This window comes from Sorex fumeus, unplaced genomic scaffold, assembly GCF_029834395.1.
Source record: "Sorex fumeus unplaced genomic scaffold, SorFum_2.1 ptg000035l, whole genome shotgun sequence".
Lineage (NCBI taxonomy): Eukaryota > Metazoa > Chordata > Mammalia > Eulipotyphla > Soricidae > Sorex > Sorex fumeus.
In genome coordinates, this window is record NW_026606092.1 from 33,467,500 (window position 1) to 33,491,462 (window position 23,963).

General features: G+C 39.5%; 1 protein-coding gene across 1 annotated transcript in view; it reads left to right on the forward strand.

Moving 5' to 3' along the window:
* The window catches only part of NCKAP5 (NCK associated protein 5), a 1,139,016-nt gene that overhangs the window by 745,483 nt on the left and 369,570 nt on the right, over positions 1-23,963 (forward strand). Inside the window, exon 7 of the mRNA XM_056117696.1 lies at positions 21,087-21,236. Within this exon, the coding sequence (XP_055973671.1) occupies positions 21,087-21,236 (150 nt within the window). The remainder of the gene's footprint in view (positions 1-21,086; positions 21,237-23,963) is intronic.

Below are 23,963 nucleotides of genomic sequence, written 5' to 3' on the forward strand. Positions count from 1 at the left end.
CCGCCTATTTTAGAATAATGAGACTAATATCCAAGGTGACGGTAAACAAGGACCAGGAGGACTGGTCAATGGTTGGAAGCTTGCCACAAGAGTTTGTGAGGGGGGAAGGGCAGGTAGGATAGAGAAGGAATCAGCATGACAATAGTTAGAAATGATCATTTTGGAAAGGAACTGAGTGTTGCAACTAGGTAAAGGGATATATATATATATATATATATATATATATGTACATATATATATCTGATAACCTTTAATTATCTCTATGCAAACTGTAAGGCAGAAAGAGAGAGAGAGAGAGAGAGAGAGAGAGAGAGAGAGAGAGAGAGAGAGAATAAAAGTGCCTGCCATAATGGTAGATGTGTGTGTTGGGGGGCTGGGTAGAGGCAGAGGGTGGAAAGGAAATGAGGACCATTGGTGGTGGGAAAACTAAACTGGTGAAGAGATGGGTGCTGGAACAATCACTGTATCACTGTCATTCCATTGTCCATCGATTTGCTCTAGTGGGCACCAGTAACGTCTTCATTTGTCCCAGCCCTGAGATTTTAGCAGCCTCTCTTTATTCATCCTTCCCAACGGTGCCGTATTGGAGGCTGTTTCAGGGTCAGGAGAATGAGACTCGTTTTTTTACTGTTTTTGGCATATCGACTATGACACGGGGAGCTTGCCAGGCTCTGCCGTGTGGGTGGGATACTCGCGGTAGCTTTGCCAGGCTCTCTGAGAGGGACAGAAAATGTATATAAAATAATACAAGCAAGTATGTAAAAAACCAAACACGTGCTGCTTTAGGTACACCAGTGGACTAGACCATAAGAGGTTGCAGCCTTGAGCTTCCAGGAGCTTTGTTTTATAGTCTCTGGATCTTGGCCATTGATGGGATTACATGGTGCCAGGGGGCAGTTGGTGGGTATAACTGTCTAGCTACTGGAAAATGGGGGATCTGGATGGAGGAGACCCAGTACCGATCCAAGCAGGCTTAGAGATCTCAGCCCTGGGTCCTGTATACCTGGGTTCCTCTCCGGTTCCTTCATGCGTGAGGCTCGTCCGAGTGTGTGGGGAGTGGCCTTGAGCATAACTGTGGCTGGATTCTGGAGGTTTTTGGCTGCTGGGGTTCTGCTTGGAGCGAGGAGGGAAACTCAACCCACCCCCCCACCCCCGAGTGGCCCTGGTGAAGACAGCCTGGCACGGGGGCAGGAGATTCTGTGTCGATTCTGCTGGAACAGTATATGACTGAAATCCAATCATGAATAACTTTGTAAATGTGTTTATCACTGTGATTTCATATATTTTTTTTAAATTCCTCCATGAGTAAATTCTAACGTACAGCTCTGGTTGGGAACACAATTGTAGCACTGTAGCACTGGCTTCCCATTGTTCATCAATTTTGCTAGAGCGGGCCCAGTAATGTCTCCATTGTGAGACTTGTTACTGTGTTTGGCATATCGAATACATCATGAGTAGCTTGCCAGGCTTTGCCATGGCTTGTCTGGCTCTCCGAGAGGGGCGGAAGAATCGAACTCAGGTCAGCCACATGCAGTCGAACTCAGGTCAGCCACATGCAAGACAATTGCCCCACAGTGGTGCTACCGCTCAAGTTCATGGGACCACAACACTGCTGTACATTAGATTGAACTGCATATTTATTTTTCCTTGCGCATGTTGAAACTTGTAACACAGCAGTCAACCTGACATCATCAGTTTATGGAGGAGCTGATTTAGTAAAAATATAACATACAAAGAAACAGAGAGATCTTTTGGTTTTATAAGTACACTGATGAAAGATAGCAGAGGATCATGGATTCTCTACTTAAGATACAGCAACTCATTATGAATATTCAGGTGAGGTTCAGCAGAAGATTGTGACTATCTCAGTGACACACAACAGAAGATTATGGGTGTTTCAGTGAGAGACAGTACAGGATTATCGGTACTCTGATAAGGATGCAGAGGATTTTGGGTAAGCTTATAGCCTTGAAAGGCCAATTGTCTTGTTTTGGATCCTGACTGAGACACTTAAAGGATGAGCTATGTTTGAGGATTTATTTAATCTTTCAGTGCCCTGGGGATTTGATTCCCAGCCACATTCAGTCCATGCCCTGGTAGGGAGCTCATTGCTGGGGAGAACTAAAATTGTAGTGTTACTCAGAGGATTGACCAGGAGTGATGGAAGAATGTGAGCGCATGGGCCAGGCAAAGAAGTGAGAGAAAATGTTTAAATTAATGTTTTCTAGGATGGAAGCAGTTCAGACACACAGACTAGATAGAGTGAGAATGAATGTCTAAAGGACAAAGAAGTTATGGAGAAACCTGATGACAGCAAGGATTTACGTGAAAAATGAAATTTTCATTTGCATGAGATCCATGGACACACTTTATTACTCTTTAAATTTGAACTTCTCTGAAATTTTAGAAAGTTACCAAACTAAGACTTTTTCTTTGACAGACTCAACATCAGGGCCTGGAAACACAGTAAAAGCTTGCCAGAGATATGGGAAGTCCAGTTTTAGGGTTTATCCCTTCTCAGGCCCCAAAGTCAAACCCTTCCTCTGCTACTGAGTTTCCAGAGAGGTTTGAACCCCAATTGCTTCTGACTCCTCTACTGGAATCTTGGATAAGCTCTAGGCACACAGAAACTGAACAAGAGGCTAGAAAAATTTAAGGCCAACATGCTTACTGCATAATAAGAGTTTGGGCCAGCCTGTCTCAGAGCTTGAGTGTTTATTGATAGGAAGAATCTTAGAAATGATCTCTTGGGGCTGGAGCAATAGCAGTATGTAGGATGTTTACCTTGCATGTAGCTGACCCGGGTTCGATTCTCAGCATCCCACATGGTCTCCCGAGCACCACCAGGGGTAATTACTGAGTGCAGAGCCTGGAGTAACCTATGCGCGTCGCGGGGTGTGACCCAAAAAGAAAATTAAAAAAAAAAGTGATCTCTTTTCATGGAGATAAGAGCTACTTGCAAAGCCTGAGTAATATCATACGTTAAGGGGTAGTCAGAGTTCAGACCATATTACCTGCTGTTTATGGTAATGCTACTACCTCAAGGGGCTAGCCTCTTGTATCATCCATGCTTTTCTAAACAAGAGTTGTAGTGAGACATACAAAAGTCTGATTCTGTATCTATGAATAGATTCTTAGCAAGTCTTAAGTGCTCAGAGGAAGAAAGTCACCTCCAATATCCAACTACCTCATTTTCCTTGTGAAAATAATGTCATAGGTAACAAAGGACATCACTAAAGTCACATTGCCCAGGGGTAGCAGTCCTGCAAAGAGAATCCAGTTCAGGAGCCAGTTATATATGCTCCAGCACCCCAGTGACAATAGAATTTTTCTCAGCACTCAGATGACCATACATGTGATATAGCGCATTATTTATTGGAGGAAGACCTCTTGCCAGAGGTCTTTATATTTCAGGAAACACCACCTTCTTGGTTTCTCATTAAATGGAGCAGAAGTTTTGATTTCACTTTGGATGTTACCCAAGTGGTACACAGTTCTATTGCTTTTCAAATATATGCATATTTACATTTTTTTAGTTGCCTTTAATTATCATGCTTATTTCTTGCTAATTTGAATTCCCTTCCCTCCCATACCAGGATGAGTCATCTGGCAGGGTTACAGGTATCTTCACCAAGCAACACTTTGCCTTTCTGCTCCCACAGCAGCAATGACTGACTTGTCAGAATGTACATCCCACGCTACAGTGAAATACCTCAAGTGATAGCTCCTTGCTGCTTTCAGGATTTGGGGGTAAAAGTAATAGTTTCAATGTCAAAAATCACACCAGGACAATATGACTGCCAGTGTTTTCTGAGTAAAATCCTCAAACAACTGGATTCTATTCCATGTACTGAACCGTGTCTGACTAGAGAAAGGCAATGTTATGGAAAGTGTACCAGAAAAAAAAAAAAGTTGCATTCTTGCTTTAGCCTTAAATTTTATTTAGGTGCGAGTAGGGGGGGATTCTCTCTGTTCTGACATGAGCCCGCAAGAGCATTAACTAGATAATCCATCTCTTGACTTCCAAAAGTACAGCTAATGCACCTCATTAGACATTGTCTTTTAGGTAACAACAGGAAGCGAAGGTGGGGGGAAGATAATACCTTGATTAGGAGTGGGTCTATGAGGCTTCAGAAAATTTCAGGGCATCTTAGGACAGCCAGCTTTGTGGCTTAAAAGTTATGTTGTATTCCTGTGTGAGATTGTGTGTGTGTGTGTGTGTGTGTGTGTGTGTGTGTACGCGCGCGCACGCGCATATGTGGAAGGCGGGTGGACTTACAAAGCCTCATTTTTAGGAGTAGAAATTAACTTAAAATGGCTTCTATTTTTATGCAAGCATTCTTTCAGTCCATTGCTTTATGTTTCTGAAAACATAACCATTGCTTAAAGATACGTTCCAGTATTTAAGAATGTTAGTAGTTTAAGAGTAAGCTTACAGGGTCTTCAGAGGGAAAACAGTGCTCTCATCTTTCATTCAGCAGTGTCCAACAAGATTAGACATTCACTGGTGCCTTCTGTGTTGTGCAGGGTGGGGTGATAAGAATGTGAGAGATAAAATGTCATTCCTGCGCCTAAAGCTTTTACACCTGGCATGTGTCTATTCCCTGAACTTAAATTATTAGTTCTCTTCTCCCAGTGAACTACTTATTAATTTTTAATTACTATTTTAATAGTATTGCATTTTAACAGTTAAAATAATGATCTCCTGGCAATAAGTTTAGCAAACTAGAAGATACGTTAATATTTTTTCAAACATTTGTCAAAATATACATACACATGTAATAATATTTTCTAAAATAAAATTCTAAAATAAAATAAATAATTTTTTTAAAATAAAGACTTGAACTCTTTGGTCATCTGACAATGTGTCCAAGGATAGTGGCGTAGAAAAAGTTTGAATAGCTTAAATGTTCTTTATATTAAAATTTTGTCCAGGCATGGACAGATAGCTGTTGCAGATGTGTAAAAGACATATATGGGGCCAGAGCGATGGTATAGCAGGGTGGGTGCTTGCCTTGCATGCCGCTGACTTGGGTTCAACTGGGATCAGCACAATATGTGGTCCCCAGAGCCCTGCCAGGAGTGATCCCTGTGCACAGAGCCAAGAGTAAACCTTGGGCACCACTGAAAGACATCGGTAATATAGTCAGTCATACTCCTGCCTCTAATTAGTGCATGTCTGAATATGAGAAATCATATTGGAGTAGTGAATGCTCATTCCATAAACTGATTTTTTCTCAATGAGGTTTCTGATTCCCCTTGCCTATGAATGATTTAGAAAGAGGAAGGTGTGGAGGACACAGTAGGGAAGGATAATGAATTTAAAAGCAAGGACTTTTATGTTTTATTTTTGTTGTTGTTAAAACACCTAGATTTATAAAGTTATTCATAGTTGAGTTTTAGAGGTACGATACTGAAGCACTGGTCCTACCACCAGTGTCAACTTCCTTCCTCCAGTGTTCTAGGTTCCTTCCCTAGTGCCCTCCCTTTCCCCAACCTGCCCTCCTGACAGGTACCTTTCTGAGTTTCATTATTAAAAATTTGGGCTTCTTGACTTCTGTGTTGTTGATTGTAGTTTGGAGTTTTAACTCTATCATTCCTTAACACCACCTTTGTACCTCAATCCCCGGAACTGGTCTCCGTTGTAAAATCAAGTTTTGGAGTTTTGAGTTGTTTGTTTTACTGACCTCTGCACATTTAAGTATAAAGAATAACCACTAAAATTTTCTATCTAGGTGTCCTCGTTTACATTTTTTGGTTTCTTTTTCCTCAGGGCACAATCATTATCAATGGCCACAAGAACATATAATGTTTGTTTGTTTGTTTATTTGTTTGGGGTGTTACTCAGGGCTTACTCATGTCTCTGTGCTGAGGGATCACTTCTGAGGGGATCTTATATGTTGCTAGGTAATGAACCAGGATTGACTGTTTGCAAGACAAATGCCCTGCCTAATGTACTCTCTGATGCAAATCATATATTTTTTATTATATTTTTATTATATAATTTTAAAATTTAATTTTTTATTATATTTTTATTATATATTTTTAGATTGTCAAGCCACTTGGAGCATACCTTTAATGAAAACTACAGCTTATGTTTTTATGCCATTCTGTTCCATGTAAAATTTCCCTTTATATAAAATGCCTTTGGAATTGAGCTTCTTTTTTATTAAATTTTTTTAAGAAAATAAATGTTGCTGATGGATGGAATGGGAAATAAAAGCATCATCTCAAAATTTATTACTGTAGCTTCACAGAAATGTTCAATATGGGAAGATATTTGGCAATATTGAGTAGTGTTTTGAGTGAAAAATAATGGGGATTAGATATGAATTGATATGCTCATGGTCATGAGCTCATATTAGAGACATAAAGAAAACACTTTGTTCTATTATCCATCACACACATTTAATCTTGGGGACTTTCCTCTGTGCTTAGTTCACTTTGTAAGTCAAATCCAGGCAAGAAAAAGAAGAGTTTTATTTGTTTTACTCGTCAGTAGTAATGTTAAACTGTGAACAAATGGGGACGTTCTTTTAAAATCCTGTGATTTATCTGACGCTATTTTTCCCCCTTTAAAATTTAGTATGCTGGTGCTGAACAAAAACTGCTAGCAATCCCTAAGAATGTTGTTATGGTATTTGCCGAAGTGCTATCTGAAGTGACAATATATTCTGTTCACCCTCCCCACCACAGGAAAACAAATGAGTAAATAAATCACAGAAGCTGAGGCAACCAGGACTCACGGGGACGGCTGTCAGCCAGACAGCTGGCCTCTACATTTCCATTTAGCTTGTATTATGGAGTGTGCTTCTGCTTTGAACTAATTGAAATGCCAGTAAATGTGGAAGTGATGGCGGTTTGTTAAGCCTGCTCTGCTGATAATCATCAGAGACCAGACCTGGCATCTCTGATAAAATCGCCCACACCCTGGAGTCATGGCCGGGGAAATTTGGCCAACAGACCTTCAGCATCATTTTTCGTGGCTGAATAAAGACCATGGATTCTCAGTTCGAATTAGCATTAAGGTTAGGTCTAGAGAAACATGGCAAAGTCCCTAAGAGGTAACTGAGTCTATGTCAAGAGCATGACATTAGAAATCAGAATTGTATTTAAATCCTACCTCCACTGCTTATGGTGTTACAGGTTGCTTAATAACCTACTGAAGCTTCTTTGTAAGGGAGATCCAGAATATTTTCCCCTTTTCTCTATTGCTGTTAGTATATAAAGGTATGCATGGTATTCTTTGGTTTAACTCTGGCACAAATTTCATGTATTTGTTTTTGTCTGGAGGTGCTCATGTCTGATCTCTGGCTCTGTGCTTAGGGATCAGTCCTTGCAGACTTAAGGGACCTTATGGGATGCCGGGAATCAAACCCATGTTTGCATTCAAGGTAACTTCCAGCCCCTGGTGCCAGATAAATTTTGTAATTTGTGTGACAGAATTGCTAATTGTGATGTTAGTATTCTGAAAAGAACAGTTTAAGCTAACTAGCACTGCCCTATCTTTATCTTTTGAGATCATACCAACATTTTAACTTTATATATTTGAGGGGAGGCTACTTCCAAGCACTTCCAAGAACCACTCATGGTGATACTTGACTTAGCTATTCAGGCTTGGTGGTTCAAAACTTGGGCCCAGAGATATGGTGCAACTTAGATCCACATGATGGGGACCAGGTCCACCTGGCAGTGCTTGGGGAAACTTTAGAGACAGGGATTAAATTATATTTCTAGTTCCTGCAAGACAAGTAATCTAGTCCACTGTAGTCTCAGCCTGGCCAAATTTTCATATCTGGAGCAATAGCACAGCGGTCGGGCATTTGCCTTGCGCACAGCCAGCCCGGCCTAGCCAGGCTCGATTCCTCTGTCTGTCTCAGAGAGCCTGGCAAGCTACCGAGAGTATCTCGCCTGCATGGCAAAGCCTGGCAAGCTACCCAGAATGCATTCAATATGCCAAACATAGTAACAACAAGTCTCACAAAAAAGACGTTACTGGGCCCGCTCGAGCAAATCGATGAACAACGGGAGGACAGTGGTAGATTTAATGCACAATTGGATATTCAAAGTGGGACAACCTGGTTTAACTTCTACTATTGACTAAATTTACAAAGTTGGGTGTTTATTCACATTCCCACAGTTTGACTTTTTCATCTTCAAGTTAGGAAAGCCACATGTACTTGATATAGGTTCCTTTTCTGAACAGTGCTCAAAGATAGAGTTATTATATACTTTTAAAAAGAATGAATAGAATCAGAATATAGTTGTAACTATTGTTACCATCAGTATACATTCAGCCCCGCTACATATGTCTTTGTGTCTGCCCTCAAAGGTAAAAGAAGATAAATGGATTTAAATTTTTTTTTCTAAAACTTTGAAACCAGGAACATTTGAAAATATTCCTCCTATAAGCAGTGTTCCCTCAGCAGACTCAAGTTTGGCATGATTTGCTATATTACAGCTCTCCATTAAACTTTGGCTTAATGTCACCAGTTTTTTTTTTCATTTATGCCTATATGTCTTATAGGCATAAACGGAAAGAATAAAATGGAAAAAAAGAAGTTGGATTAGTAAATTTTATTTTAGCACAGAAAAATACATAGCAAAACGAGGGGAAATATTGTTTTGAGGAAGAGAGATAGACAAAATAACACTTGAAAAGAACTATCAAGATTTTATTAGGCAAGATAAATTCTGGGCATAGTTAATGGAATTCTGTGTTTAAATCTCATTCTTTCAAGAGCATTTTACATATTTCTTTGTGTCTGCCCTCAAAGGTAAAGACATATTCACTATTAGTCATTGTTGGAGGGACTGCATACTAAAGAATTAAAATTACAGGACGATTTACAAGCTATGAGGTTTCATTCAGTGAGATTATCGTTTCAGTCATAGTTCAGTCAACTTCTACTTAGACTATTACATTAGGGTCTTATGCAACACCCCCTCCCACCTCTGTATTAATCTTCCTGTACTATCTCCATATTGAACTAAAGAGCTATTTCAGTACACAGATCTACTCTCCTCCTTCTGCACACTTGAAGCTGCCAGTTCCTTTACTTTTGGCCTGACTCCAGGTACCCATCAGCTTCATTTCCCTCCATAGCTATAGTGTCCGCCTTTAAACCATTTAAATTGTCCTCCCTTCCTTTCCATTTCATTACCATTTCCTGGTTAGTGCACAGTGTGCTTTCAGATTTCAGTACAATGGGGAAAGCCTTTCCTGACCTCACTCTCATATCCCTCTATTATTGATTCTCCTAGCGCCTGCAAGATCTTCTTCACAATTTCTGCAGTTAAATTTTATACTTGCTTCTGACATTTTTATTATTAACTATCTCTTTCCAAAAGAATATAAGCATCGTGAGAAAAGGTACATGGGTATTTTTATCACCTTTGTATCCCTGGAAGCTTCCACATACAGAGGAGATAATCAGTGAGTATTTGTTGAGTAAATCGATGGGCTGATTGTTTATAAGTTAAGGTGGCTGATGCATTTTACTGTGAATTCCATTGCGTTGTTTGCTGGGCTAAGGAAGCTCAAGTCTAGAAGATTAATGAGACACATTTTAGGAATAGGCATTATGATAATTTTCTTCCCTAATTTGTTTAACTAAACAGTAGCTGGCCATCAGTGAAGAGCTAAGCCCATAGCCTGCTTTTTTGACTCACTGACACTGGACTGTCATCTGGATATAACTGATACCACCAGAGCTTTGAATTGACTGATATTATTTTACATAGGCTGGTGATACGGACTACTAAGAACAAAAGATGAGAGCTCCCTCTATGGTGACTCATTCTACTGGTAACCACTTAGAAAAACTTATAGCTCTAAGGAATTCTTTATGTACTGACATGGCAAAGTTTGATTTAAACCTTTGGACGCTAACTGAGCTCCTAAATCTTTAGCTTAGTGCATACCAGCTGGTATTTGTTGAGGCAAACAAGCGTATGGTCTCAACCATATATGAAATATGTGAGGAGCGAAAGTTGTTTGTGGTGGCCTAGCTTTTCTAGAATTCACTGCTGATTAAAAGCTATAAAGAACTGAAACATGAAAACAGGTCACCTCTAGAATCAACTCTCTCTTCACAATTTGGTGTCCTCAGAAGTAAATATAGTTTGCTTTTCTTAATTGGAGCTTCTTGAGAATATATTTTATTTAGAACCATCTTCAATTTTAACCTTGCTTTTCTGCACATATCATAGATGATCAATTAACAAATAAATCTTCTAACTGTAATAAATAATAGCACGTACCTTTTGGAAATACAATGCAGTTCTTACTTTAGGAAAGATTGCCATGTTTTCAGGTATAGAGCAAATTATCAGATGTCCTTCATGAAACAACATTGTGGCCCATCAGTGAGTTAGCACCAAATTTTCAACTTTCAGATGATTCTCTGTATTTCTTTTGCTTTTCTTGCTTATCTACTTGTCTAAAGTACATTTTTCTATATTTCTTCTTTTTCAATTTTATATTGATATGATTGTCTTACTTGTGAATAAAAAATGAGACAGGAGTAGATAATGGGACCTTCCAGAGCAGTAGTGCATCTGGTAGGGTGTTTGTCTTGTATGTGGCCAACCTGGGTTTGATCCTCAGCATCCCATATGGTTGTTCCCCTGAGCACTTCCAGAAGAGTGCAGAGGCAGGAGTAACCCCTGAGAATTGTTGGCTTTAACCCACCTTCTAGATTTGTTTCTGAGCATCATAAAATACAGAATATGGAAGTATGTTTTTAATAACTAGTCTGAGCAACATATAGGTGTGATTCATATACCTGCACATGACCCATCAGAACAGTCACAGACCTCTTCTCTGTGTTGCCAGTGCCCTGTTCTTACCACAAAACTATAGAGACATAGAGAAGTCCCCTTACTTCCACATATCAGTGTCAAGATAATAAGGAACCTTATTGGGGGGGGGGGGGGTATATGGTATCTCACTACCTTTTTGCCAGCTTGAAACACCAGGAACTGGATTTCCTAGAAATTTCCTCAACTGCTACTTTCTATGGATTAATGGATTAATGCATAAGTATCCTAACTCTTTCCCAGGAGGGATGATTTTTGAGAATGCATTTTGGTCTATTTCCCAGAATTTCCTGTGAATTTAGTTTCCTATGCCGTGTGCTTTGCTGTTTAATGACTCTCTTCCTTTCCTTGAGTCACATTTCTCCAATCAGCTACTTACATTCAAATCCTTGTTCTTTAAGAACCCAAAGTCGAGTATTTGTGGAATAGTAATGAGAATAGCTGCCTTCTATTAACTGAAAGTTGGCAATAATGGCCTATAAATGTTGATTGAGAAATTAGTTTATAAAAGTGAGAATTTTCAGGGAATAACTAGCACTGTAGCACTGTCCTCCCATTGTTCATTGATTTGCTTGAGCAGGCCCAGTAACGTCACCATTGTGAGACTTGTTGCTACTGTGTTTGGCATATTGAATACATCACAGGGAACTTGCCAGGCTTTGCCATGCGGGGAAGATACTCTCAGTAGCTTGCTGGGCTCTCTGAGAGGTGTGGAGGAACCTAGGTCATCAGGCCGGCCACATGCAAGGCAAATGCCCTACCACTGTGTTATCGCACAAGCCCATGTGCTTTAAAAAAAAAAAAATTAAAACAAACTAAACAAAAGCCTTCCACTCACAGCCCAAAGGGCTGGGTTCAGTCTGATCCCAGCAGCAGAAAGAGCATGAGGAAGGTGAGGCCTGGCTGGAGAGTTGCTGGGGAGGAGCCAGGAAGTTGTTGCTTCCAACCCTTGAGCCCCCATCCCAGAGTCCCCCCAAGTGACTAAGGAACCCAAACACTATGCCTCTTGCCAGCATTCTGGGCAGAGTGGTTCCTGCTATCCTGAAACGCCCCCTGCATCCTTTCCCTCACAGGCAAACCAGAAGGTGACCCAAATAGGGGAAAGAGCTCAGGACTGAGCTGTTTCAGATCCGGTTCAGTTCCTGCCACCACACCTGGTCCCCATAGCAGCACCAGAAGTGGCCCCTGAGCGCTGCTGGTGTGCCTCCAAATTCCCACCCCCCAAAGTAGGGCCTGGAGGCAGTTCAGTCATCCTGGGCTCCATCCTGGCCACCACTAGAAAGTGCAATCGAGTTCGGGTTGGATGGAGTTTCTGAAGCCCCGTCCCCAGAGAAGGGTGCTGGAGAGTGGGCAGGCCTGGGACTTGACCATGTCCCTTGTTCTCAGGACGGGACCACTCATGCGGGGGTGTAAAGGTGTCAGCAAAGCCTCAGCAGGGAATAACACTTTAAAAAAATGACTTTTCCCCACCAATGCACCTCATCTCTGGCCCTGACTGCTTTGAGCTGTGCTGATGTTCATACATTTCTACTTTTACTGCCTTATTCAGCCACTCCTCTTCTCTTTAGTTCTTCAAAGAGCTCTGTATTTTATATTTTGAAAAAGATTTCCACTTGTCTCCGCAATACCCTTTGGCTACTGTCCATTATATTTCCTTCACTTCCCTTCCCTGCCAAACTTCCAAATAATCACCTAAGAAAATTGCCTCTATTTTCTCTTTTTACTTTTTGCTTAACCGCTGACAATTTGGGCACCGTCATCACACTTCAGTCAAATAGCTCTCAAGTCCTCACTAACAACCTTATTACAAAATGTCCAGGTCCTTTTACTGTTCTCTCATAATCTGCTACCTTTGAACATATTGACAACATTTCATTCCTGAAAATTTTCTTGAGTAAATCCTTCAACTTTAGCACTGGAAGAGATATTAACTCTAAATCTTTATTCTTTTAAATCTGTGGGAAGTATAGAGCTAAAAATTTCAAATAATCTCCCCAAAAAGTAAAGAAGAAAAAGGTCGAAAAGGTAGAATTTTGAATTCAGAGCTTCTGACTTCTCATTCAGTGGCACTGTAGTACTGTCCTCCCACTGTTCATCGATTTGCTCAAGTAGGCACCAGTACCGTCTCCATTGTGAGACGTGTTATTGTTTTTGGCATATCAAATACGCAACGGGGAGCTTGCCAGGCTCTGCCGGGTGAGAAGGATACTTTCAGTAGCTTGCTGGGCTCTCCTTGCTGGACGGAGGAATCTCGTCTTGCTGGACAAAGGAATCGAACCCGGGTCAGCCACGTGCAAGGCAAATGCCCTACTCACTTTGCTATCGCTCCAGCCCTTCTCATTTAGCGTGGATGCTTATTTTAATAGGTCTTTAGCCCATATGTTACAGGGGTTTTAAATTGAATTTCTCTATAAAGGTTCCTTTTTTTTTTCTTATCTCTCAAATTCTTCCCTCCACAGCACATTTTTTTCCATGTTAGAAGTCTCACTGATGTTTCTTAAATGTAAACCAGATTTAAGAAGCAGGGCTAGCATGGACAAGTATAGAGAAATTTATTTACCAATTCGTGTAATCATAGCAAGTCTATACCAAAAGTTGAACTGAGCTATACATAAATTGCCTGAGACAGAAATAACACTTCCACACTGAGGGAATAAATGACCACACCCAGAAGAACTAATGACAGAGGGGGACCCTCACCAAGAAATAAACTTCATCATCAGACAACAAGCTACGATTGAGAAGAATTTTTAATGTGTCGACCTTTTCCTTGGGAGAGGGCATTGTACCAACACCTGGTACCCCTCTCCTGTGATCTTATAAGTATACTTATAAGATGGAACTTGAGGAGAGAAACCATTCCCAAAGGCTAGAATTGCTACCATTTTGGCACCTTTCAAAACTAGGCTCAACAATACTGTTCGTTGCTGTACTAGATCTCTCGCTCTATAGTGACCTGTCCTGAGAATAAACCTCTGAAGGCAGTTCCTCCTCTTCCCCGCAACACACAGCAAATAACTGAGATAGGTGGAGCCCTACAGACTACAATTAAGAGTGCTTAGCCCTAGTAGGCAAATGGACACAGCCCTTGCTAGCCCTCACCTGAATGCTAGCAAACAAGATATACCCCTGCCAAGAGAATACACTATGCAAAACTCCCAAAGCACAGTTAGCTATCTGGGCCCCTCACTGCCTGCTCTATTTCCTTGATGGCTTACAACCATTCAGACTATTCCCTGAGTGTGCTGTAACCAACTGTGACTGATGCCCTAGTCTCCTTTTAAACTAATCCCTGAGTGAGTTCACCAGCCATGACCCAGTTCTGCATGAACATAATAACAGTGACTACTTGAAATCCTGTCACAGCCTGTAGCCTATAGAAGTTAGCTTCCCCTAGGCACACATGATTTTGTAATCTGGGTTCCTACCAAAACCCAGCTATACTTGATATATAGATGCCCCTGAATATTTATGATCGCAAACCCTCAGTCCCTGCCTCGGCCTACTTTTACTTGGTGCCATGACTTAGGCCAGGCACTTTTAGCTATAATTCAGCCCACCCTTAAGGCTCACTTGACCTTGAATCCACAGCCATGACCATATTCTATGATCCAAAATCCCCAAGTTGCCCCACCTACTGTTTGAACCAGGAACTCCATCTCCTGCTAGAGCCATATATAATATGGAGAAAGAAAAACTCATTTGCCTGCATTGATAAAGACAATACTCGGATTGGAGTCGAGCATCCTCCACCCAGATCCTCCAAATTCCAGTAGGCGGGGGTCACACCCACCAACTGGCCCCCTGGCACCGTGTAATCCCATCAGCGGCCAAGACTCTGAGACTATAAAAACCAGCTCCCGGAACCGCGCGGCCACTTTCGCGGCCACGTGACATCTTATGATGACATCTCATTCCTACTTTGACAAACTGGCAGGCTACCGAATGTAGCCTGCCCACATGGCAGAGTCTGACAAACTCCCTGTGGCGTAGCCAATATGCCAAATACCAGTAACAATGATGGGTCTCATTCTCCTAAAGAGCCTTGAATATAATCTCAGGGCTGGGATGAAGGAGACGTTACTGGGGCCTGCTCGAGGCAATCGACGAATAACAGGATGATCTGTGATCTGTGATCTGTGATAAAGACAATAGTCTAGAACGAACTCTTAATACAACCAAGTCATATAAGCTACCTGAAGAAGACCTCAAAGCCATTCCTAATGACTCTTACTAAAATGATGAGATTGATGGAAGAGTATTTCGACAAAGAGAAATTGAAAGTTTGACAAAGGTTAAGGCAGAAATGCTAGAATCAAAGCGTACAATATCTTATCTAAAATATGCAATAGAGCAGGTGAACAATAGAATAGGAATAGGCTATAAATCAAATCACTGAACCCAAAGATAAAGTCGTGAAGTATGGGGAGAAAGCACAGTGGGTGGGGAGCACTTGCCTTGCATGCGGTCAACCCCAGGTTCAATCCCTGGCACCATATCATTCCCCAAATCTCACCAAAATTGATTCCTGAATGCAGAGCCCAAAGTAAGCCCTGAGCACACACACAGCTCTTGTGATCCAAAAACAAACAAAAAAGTAAGAGATTCCCCCCATTAGAAGCACCAAGTTACCTTAAAATATTATAAAATGTGGAATAGTAATTGGTAGTCTCTGTTTCTCAATTTACCAATTCTGTCTCTGTCACCACTTTGTCAGCTGTTCTTTGTCAGCAGTTGTTGAGTTTTAAAAATTTTTTTAATTTTATAAATTGTATTTTTTGTGTCTAAAATATATCTAGGTATTAAAATCATTTATATTTTAAGAACACTTTTATATATTCGTTATTGATAATGCAATTACTATGCTAAGTCATAATTGATGTTTATATATAATTTTGTTCAATTTCACTTTTGCAGAAATCAGGGTTAGTCTATATGTTGTTTTTTCTTAAGGAGTCATGTTGTCCTAATCATCATTATTTTCTTATGTTGAATAACTTTGGACTGTGTGCCAAATATATTATTTATTATATTTTATTCAGCATTTCATTTTGTTTCTTGGAAAATATGTTGCTTTTTGTTTCTTTATATTCAAATTTAACTGTGAGTTAGACTTACTGAAAAGTCTGACACTTTTGTCTTACACAAAAATAGGACAAATTTCTGCCCAGTTCTCTTATTCTTTATTGGGATACATTAATTCTGGCTGGCCTATACATCTGTAACTAGGGAGTGGTAAGATAGTTTGGTAAAATTTAAATAAAAAAATTACTATAAACGTTCCACTTTCGTGGCTTACTAAATTTCTTTTAAATGAAGTTCTACCTTAAATTTTTAGTTGATCCAGTACTCTCAAACTCATTTCTGATTTTCTAGGGCCAAAACGATGTCTGATTTTCAACTGGAGGAGAGTTTTATTTGCTGAATGTGTCTTGCCCTCAAGCCAGAAACTATAAAAGAAACTTATCTTGTGCCATTGTTTCCTGTCTTGACATCTGTCCAAAATCTGTTTCTGTACACTCTATAAACTCATATATTTTTGTTGTTGTTTTTTATATTTTGTACAGTTTAGATGATCGGTAAGAGAGTGAATGCAACATAAACTTACTTCTCCATAGAATTGGCATTCTCAATTAAATTAAAAATCTCTTATAAAATAATCTGAATCTGACTACTGTTTTCCTCCCATTTTCCCATTGGTTCACAGTTCATCAACTGTACTGACCTTCCACAAGTGTTGGAAATAAATTTTATTTTAGGATCTCTGCTTTTCTACTGCCTGATATTTCTGATCTTAAATTTATTTTTATTTAATTATTATTTTATGTGTGAAAAATAAAAGACTAAGATGTAGAGTCTGTCAGCCCCTTATTTAACCTCCAACCCCTTTATACTTTACATAAAACATGTAAAGTATTTATTTTATGCCTTTTATGACTTTTTGTAGTCCAGTTCTCTCTCTCTTTATTGAAATCGCATTTCTTACTGTTCTTACTCTGTTGATCATACATTTTATTATGGTGTTCATCCTCAGCTATCCATCAGCTAGATTATCCTCACCATGGACCATTTATTTTGCTGTTCCTTTGATTCGGAAAGCTTTTCTCCTGGACAACTGTATACTGCTTCCTTCTTATCATTTGATATCAGAAAAATTACCATCTCATTGGACAAGCTTGCACTGATATATAACTAAAATCAAAAGCACTGTATCAGCAGACCACTTAGCAATTTGACCCACGTTAATCTTTTGTATAAATATTAGGATATAACTTGTCCTGTCATCATTCTACATAAATACATGATGAATTAGGAATGTGATAGCTCTCTGTGAAACCTGAGCATGTAACCACATACACCGTACAGGTGTGTTCACTCTCATAGCAGGTGTTATTTCAGATAAATCCCATCCAAGTTTAAGGTGTGCATCCTCATGTCTGGACAAAATCTCAGATATAATATCATTATAACAGTATTAACGCTTCAAGGTTTGGCTGCTTGTCAGGCTTTTGTTTTCCTACAGAGGAAAACAACATAGTATCTGTAGAATTACCAACTCAACTTTGAAACAAAGGTTCTCTTCCTTTTTCTTTTTCTTTTCTTTTACTTTAAGATCTGGGATTATAGTAATTACAGTAATTTAATTACAGTAAACAGTAAACTGACATTGTAAAACTGGTTTAAGTTTTTTTAATGGGACTTCTCCACAGTGGAATTAAGGGTACTTAGGAACACTCCCAGTGATATTATGCTCAGCAGATATGGTGATGCAGTGCTGTTAGGTGTTGAGGACTACATGATACCAAAGCTCAAACTCAGGACGTTGGCAGACTAGGCATTTACTCTACAATCAGAACCATTTCCCTATCAATAGCTTGCTATTGTTTTTCTTAATGTACCATAATATACATCTCCAAATGAAGTAAAGGTAAAGGTAAAGGCTCTCCCGTTGATCGTCGATTTGCTCGAGCGGGCCCAGTAACGTCTCCATTGGAGACTTTGTTGTTACTGTGTCTGGCATATCGAATACTCTCGGTAGCTTGCCGGGCTCTCCGAGAGGGGCGGAGGAATCGAACTCGGGTCGGCCATGTTGGCCGCTTGTAAGGCGAACGCCCTACCGCTGTGCTATCACTCCAGCCCCCAAATGAAGTATAGGTTTTTATTCTTTTTCAGCAAATTTTTTGCATTTTTTTGCATTTATTTATATATCTACAAGTACTCTGTATTAATTAGGGTTCTTCAGATAAAAAAGAAAAAAAAAACAGGAGAAAACAATAACATTAAGAAAAATAGTCACTGGTATCAGTGTAAAGCCAAAAGACTTTGGAATATGAACCAAAGTCCATATCTTCTATGACAGACATTGTAAATAATTCTACTAACTACTTAAATTTAGTTACTCTTTTTTTGACTTCCTAAGTACCTAAAGTAGCCAAATACATAAAATAAACACATATAGAGTTAATTCAAACCACTCATGGTGTTATATTCTATAAAGTTGTATGAACACTTAGTGAACATGGAATCATTGCTCCTAGGTAAAATCAGAGTTTGGCTCTATCTGTCTCTGGTCATATTTTTATCTTTATTTGATAAATAAGTTTTCTTAGTGTTTTAATTTAAGGAATCAAATTCAATATTTATGTATACATATATAATGATATAGATATAGATGGATATAGATATAGATATATAGATATAGATGGTATAGATATAGATATAGATATAGATATAGATATAGATATAGATATAGATATAGATATAGATATAGATGGACTCCATGCCAGACTATGGGGCAGGGTGAGAGCCCTCCCCACCCCAAGGGACCCACCCATGGCAGCCGACCTCCACTACCCAACCATTGCCACACTCCAGGCCGCTTTCTGGACCATTATAAGACACTTCCTACCCATTTTCCACAATTAGTACACCATATCTGATGGGGTTCAGACAGTAGGCAAGAAATTACAGAGAAAAATATATAAATGTACACCTCTCGGAGAGCCCAGCAAGCTACTGAGAGTATCCTGCCCACACAGGTAGAACCTGGCAAGCTCCCCATGGCGTATTCAATATGCCAAAACCAGTAATGACAGCAGGTCTCATTCCCCTGATCCTGAAAGAACCTCCAATCATTGGGAAAAGACGAGTAAGAAGAGGCTGCTAAAATCTCAGGGCTGGAAGGAATAGAGACGTTACTGGCACCCACTTGAGTAATTCGGCTATCAATGGGATAATAGTGATACAGTGATGTATACATATATAGTTAATTTGCTAATATTGACCAAATAGTCAAACAGCAACTTAATGTACAAAACTTGCCTGTACAAAACATACAAAATATCTATTTTCTTCATCAAGGCACACCAGTTTTTGTTCATATAGGAACACTCTAGTAGTAAATTTTGTGGGAGGGTACATTTTGAACAGTGAAATCATTAAACACACACAAATATGAAAGTGTGACTCTAAATGAATCACAAAAATAAGACTTGTTTACAACAAACAAAACAAACAAACACTGTCCTCCTGTTGTTCATCGATTTTCTCGAGCGAGCCCAGTAATGTCTCCATTGTGAGACTTGTTGTTACTGTGTTTGGCATATACGTCACAGGTAGCTTGCCAGGCTTTAGCCATGCAGGCGAAATACTCTCGGTAGCTTGCCCGGCTCTCCGAGAGGGGCGGAGGAATTGAACCCAGCTCAGCCGGGCTGGCTGCGCGCAAGGCAAACGCCCCACCGCTGTGCTACCACTCCAGCCATGTGAACTAAAATAAGCAGTATTTTCTTGATGGATACCTGAAAAATTCAAGATCAATTCAAATGATATAATTGCAAGTACTGATAAGTAATAAGGAAAAAAAATTAAACAGGATAATGTGATGCCAGAAACAAACCATACACAGAGGTACATTTAGGGACAAAGTTGATATATGTCTCTGCAGGGATTTGTATACTATATATGTACACAGACATTAAGGTACATTTTAACACACTTCATACTTTATTTTCAAAAAATAAATGGAATCAAATATTTAAAAACTTCCTAGAGTGGCTTTGTGAACACTGTTTGAAAGTCTCCCTCTTATGCTGTTGTTTAAGTTGGTATAATTAAGGACTGTATCTTTTGCACTTCTGAATTTGTAAGAATTCTTAGTCGAAAGATAAAGAAATCTCTCATCATTGATCTCTCTATTTAGCGCACTTGGTAGTCAATCAGCTGCATCAAAAAAGATTTCTGTAGCATTTTACTTAGAATAAACTAGTTTGGTTGAATGATGCCACCTGGTTTCTGTGGTAAGAGGATATTGCATATGTATAAAATAGAAGTTTTTTAAAAAATAATATTCCCCTGAAGTTTCTTTTTCCTTTGAAAACAGCATTTGTGAGGTTTATATTAACCCTTCTTATCTTCTGCAAAGAGGCTATAGATAAGGTAGGATAAGGAGTTTCCAACAGGGAATCAAGAGGTGCTAACAACATCTTATGTCTCCCCAAGGCTAAGCTACAAACACTGAAGATCTTGAAACGAAGCCAAAGGTTACAGTTCTGAAATCACTCTCATTTTAATATTTATTTATTTTATTTTACTTTAAATTATTAAATGTTCCCATGCCTGGTGTCTTTGGTAATCTTATTTTAGGAGCTGAGATGTTCACAATCAAGGGATCAAGACTGCTCAATTTTTTTTCCTATTTTAAAGCAGAGCTGAATTGCACTAAACAGATAAATATGAGTAAACCACATTAACTTCATTGTAGGCTATTTTGGCCCAGTCACTCCTCCAGCTAGTCAGAGGACAACTGCTTTCAGAGGTGGTGACCCAATGTCTTTGTCCTACCAGAAGTCATTAAAAGTATTTACAATGTTTACAAGTAGGGCTGAAGAGATAGCACAGCTGGTAGGGTGTTAGCCTTACATGCGACTGACCCGGGTTCGATTCCTCTGTCCTCTCGGAGAGCACAGCAAGCTACTGAGAGTATCCCACCCACCTGGCAGAGCCTGGCAGGCTCCCTGTGGCATATTCGATATGCCAAAAAAAAGTAACAAGTCTCACAATAGAGATGTTACTGGTGCCCACTCGAGCAAACCAATGAATAATGAGAGGACAGTGCTACAAGTAGGAGGATGTCTCTGGCAAAACTTTCTTTACTTCTACCAGATAAAGAATGTAAAAAGCAAAGGGAGATGCCCAACTTTTCAGCCATAGACTCTTGCTTATTTTTCAATGGATACAATTGAAAATAATAATTTTTTCTGCTTTAGGAAAAAACATCAGAGGAAGAGAGAAAACACAAGGAAGTTTTGGAAGACCTTCACATGGTAGTAGATGAGAATTCGAGGAGCGAAAGCAGCATTACAGAAGAGGGAAAAGAAAAGACCAAATTGTTGTTAGAAAGATTGAAAGCTCTTGAGGTAAGAAATGAAACAACTCTTACATGTTTAAAGAAAGAAAACGTAAGTGTTCTGCTTCTTTTGTTCACCCTGGTTTTAAGTGAGAATAACTCTTCTTTCCTTTGTGCTCTCAAACTAATAGTATCTATCTAGTACCCTCTTTTGTAATCCCTTTGCCTGTGATCAGCAAAATGTTAAAATTCATATCACTGAAAGTTTTGACCTAGAGACTATTACTGTCTTGTTTTAGAAGAGTATGTAGGACAATAATTCTCTTGAAACAGTGCAGCTAGCAGACTGGATCAGTTCTTAAACTTGCACACCTCCAGAAGGAAGAGTTGTGAAATATCTACTGTTCTCCTAATTCCAACTGTAATGAATGAATGATTGAATGAATGAGTGAATAAATATGTAATACTGAGTTAAGACGTTATTTTATTTTCTTTATCATAAGTAGTAGAATTATATCTTCAAAAGAATCTTCTGAAGAGGATACACATATCAAATACATAAAAGTAGAGATGACTCTAAGTTAAAAGTTACCGTAAGGAAATTTGAAGATGATTTCAGCTCTCTAGAGCACAATTTAGAACCATTGGTCTGTTACTTAGTGGCATTTGATATCACTTCAAGTGTTGATTTCTGATTTTTTTCTTTGGTTTTTGGGGACACTACACTCAATAGATTTACTCCTAGCTTTGCACTTGGATTATTCCTGGCTGTGCTTGGGGCTGTTCTTGGGGTTCCAAAGATTGACCCAAAATGATCTTGGATTAGCGAGTGCCCTAGCTGCTGTGCTGATCTCTCAAGCCTGTAATTCCTGAACATTTAAAGCAGCTCATATAACCCTTAAAGACCATTGTGATTAATACTTTTTATTTGATAATTTACACAGGTAAAGATTCAGCAAAGTTTCAGTTTTCTATGAGCTACTTAATAAATTCTATGTTAACATATAGAACTAGGACATAATTCCTGTCAGTTTATTATATTGAGTTAACCATAGTCCTTGCTAACAATATTTAACTCTTCTCATATTAATAAACTAGATTCAAGGGACAGTTGACCAAAACATAAAAATCTAGTTCTGCTCTAGGTCTATGAATCCTGAAGAAAGACCTGTGTGGAGACACGAGATCTTGAGGTCTTATTCCTCAGTTCTAATCAATCATATTGTCATAATGAGCATACACATTTAACTTTTCATCTCTTCAGCAACAGTAAAGTTAAAGTGGGATTATGGACTTTGCAGTCAGTTTTATTCACCATATTTTATGTCCTAAAATAATTTCCCACAGTGTCAACACTTGTTTCCTAAAATTCCTTGTTCAGTATTTAGTAAACTCTGTCTCCTTGGTCCCTCAAATCTCATTATTGACTGTTGTTACTCAGATAATAAAGTTTCATATATGTGAAATATCTATATAAAATTTGTACATATAAAATACCACATATCACACAATTTGTATGTGTATTTACACATACATGTATATATATACATATATATATATATATATATTTTGCTCGAGCAGGCCCAGTAACGTCTCCATTGGAGGATTTGTTGTTACTGTGTCTGGCATATCGAATACGTCACAGGGAGCTTGCCAGGCTCTGCCGTGCGGGCGAGATATTCTCGGTAGCTTGCCGGCCTCTCCGAGAGGGGCGGAGGAATCGAACTCGGGTCGGCCATGTTGGCTGCGTGCAAGGCAAACGCCCTACCGCTGTGCTATATACATAAAATATATATATCACGATCACAACCATCCTGTTGCTCGTCAATTGCCTCGAGCAGGCCCCAGTAGTGTCTCCTTCGTCCCAGGCCTGAGATTTTTAAAAAGTGCCATATTCAAGGCTCTTTCAGGCTTAGGAAATGAGACCCATCATTGTTACTGGTATTTCGCCTATTGGGTACGCCACGGGGAGTTTGCCAGACTCGGCCTTGTGGGCAGGCTACATTCGGTAGCCTGCCGGTTTGTTCAAAGTATGAATGAGATAGTAAGATGTCTTGTTATCTTATTATAACTCTTATCATCTTATTATAACTTATGATAGCTCTTCTAGGAGCTGGGTTTTATAGTCTCTGGATCTTGGCTGTTGATGGAATTGCATGGCTCCAGGGGGCCAGTTGGTGGGTGTGACCCCTGCCTACTGGTAGGTGGAGGATCTGGGTGGAGGATGCTCAGCCCCGATCTGAGCAGGCTTGGAGATCTCAGCCCCGGGACCCGCATGCCTTTTTTCCTCTGCCAGTACCTTCATGCGTGTGGAGAGTGGTCTCAGCATGGTTGTGTGTGTGTATATATATATATATATATATATATATATATATATATATATATGCATATATATATATCATACATTTTTCATATGAATTTTGTTAAATAATTTTTAAATGAACTATGTGTGTTTGGTGTATAAGATTCTTTGCTTAATTTAGCAGGTATAAGAAACACAGGGCCCATATTCATAGACAGATATCAGAGCTGGTCAGATACCTCACACAGATTCATACACTTGAACAAAGTTTTATGAGGAAGTAACCACAATGCCTTCAAGTTTGTGAGAGTGCTGGGGATCTAGGGTATTCGTAACCTGACAAGGATTTTACTCCTGCCCATAGCTTGGCCATTGTAGGTCTCACTGGGGAGTGCTTGCATTTGGGAGAGGAGATCAGGACTTGTAGGTCTATAACCTGAGTAGTAGTGTCCCACCAGATCCAAAGGGGAGCTGTCTAGTTATAACGGAGGTCCA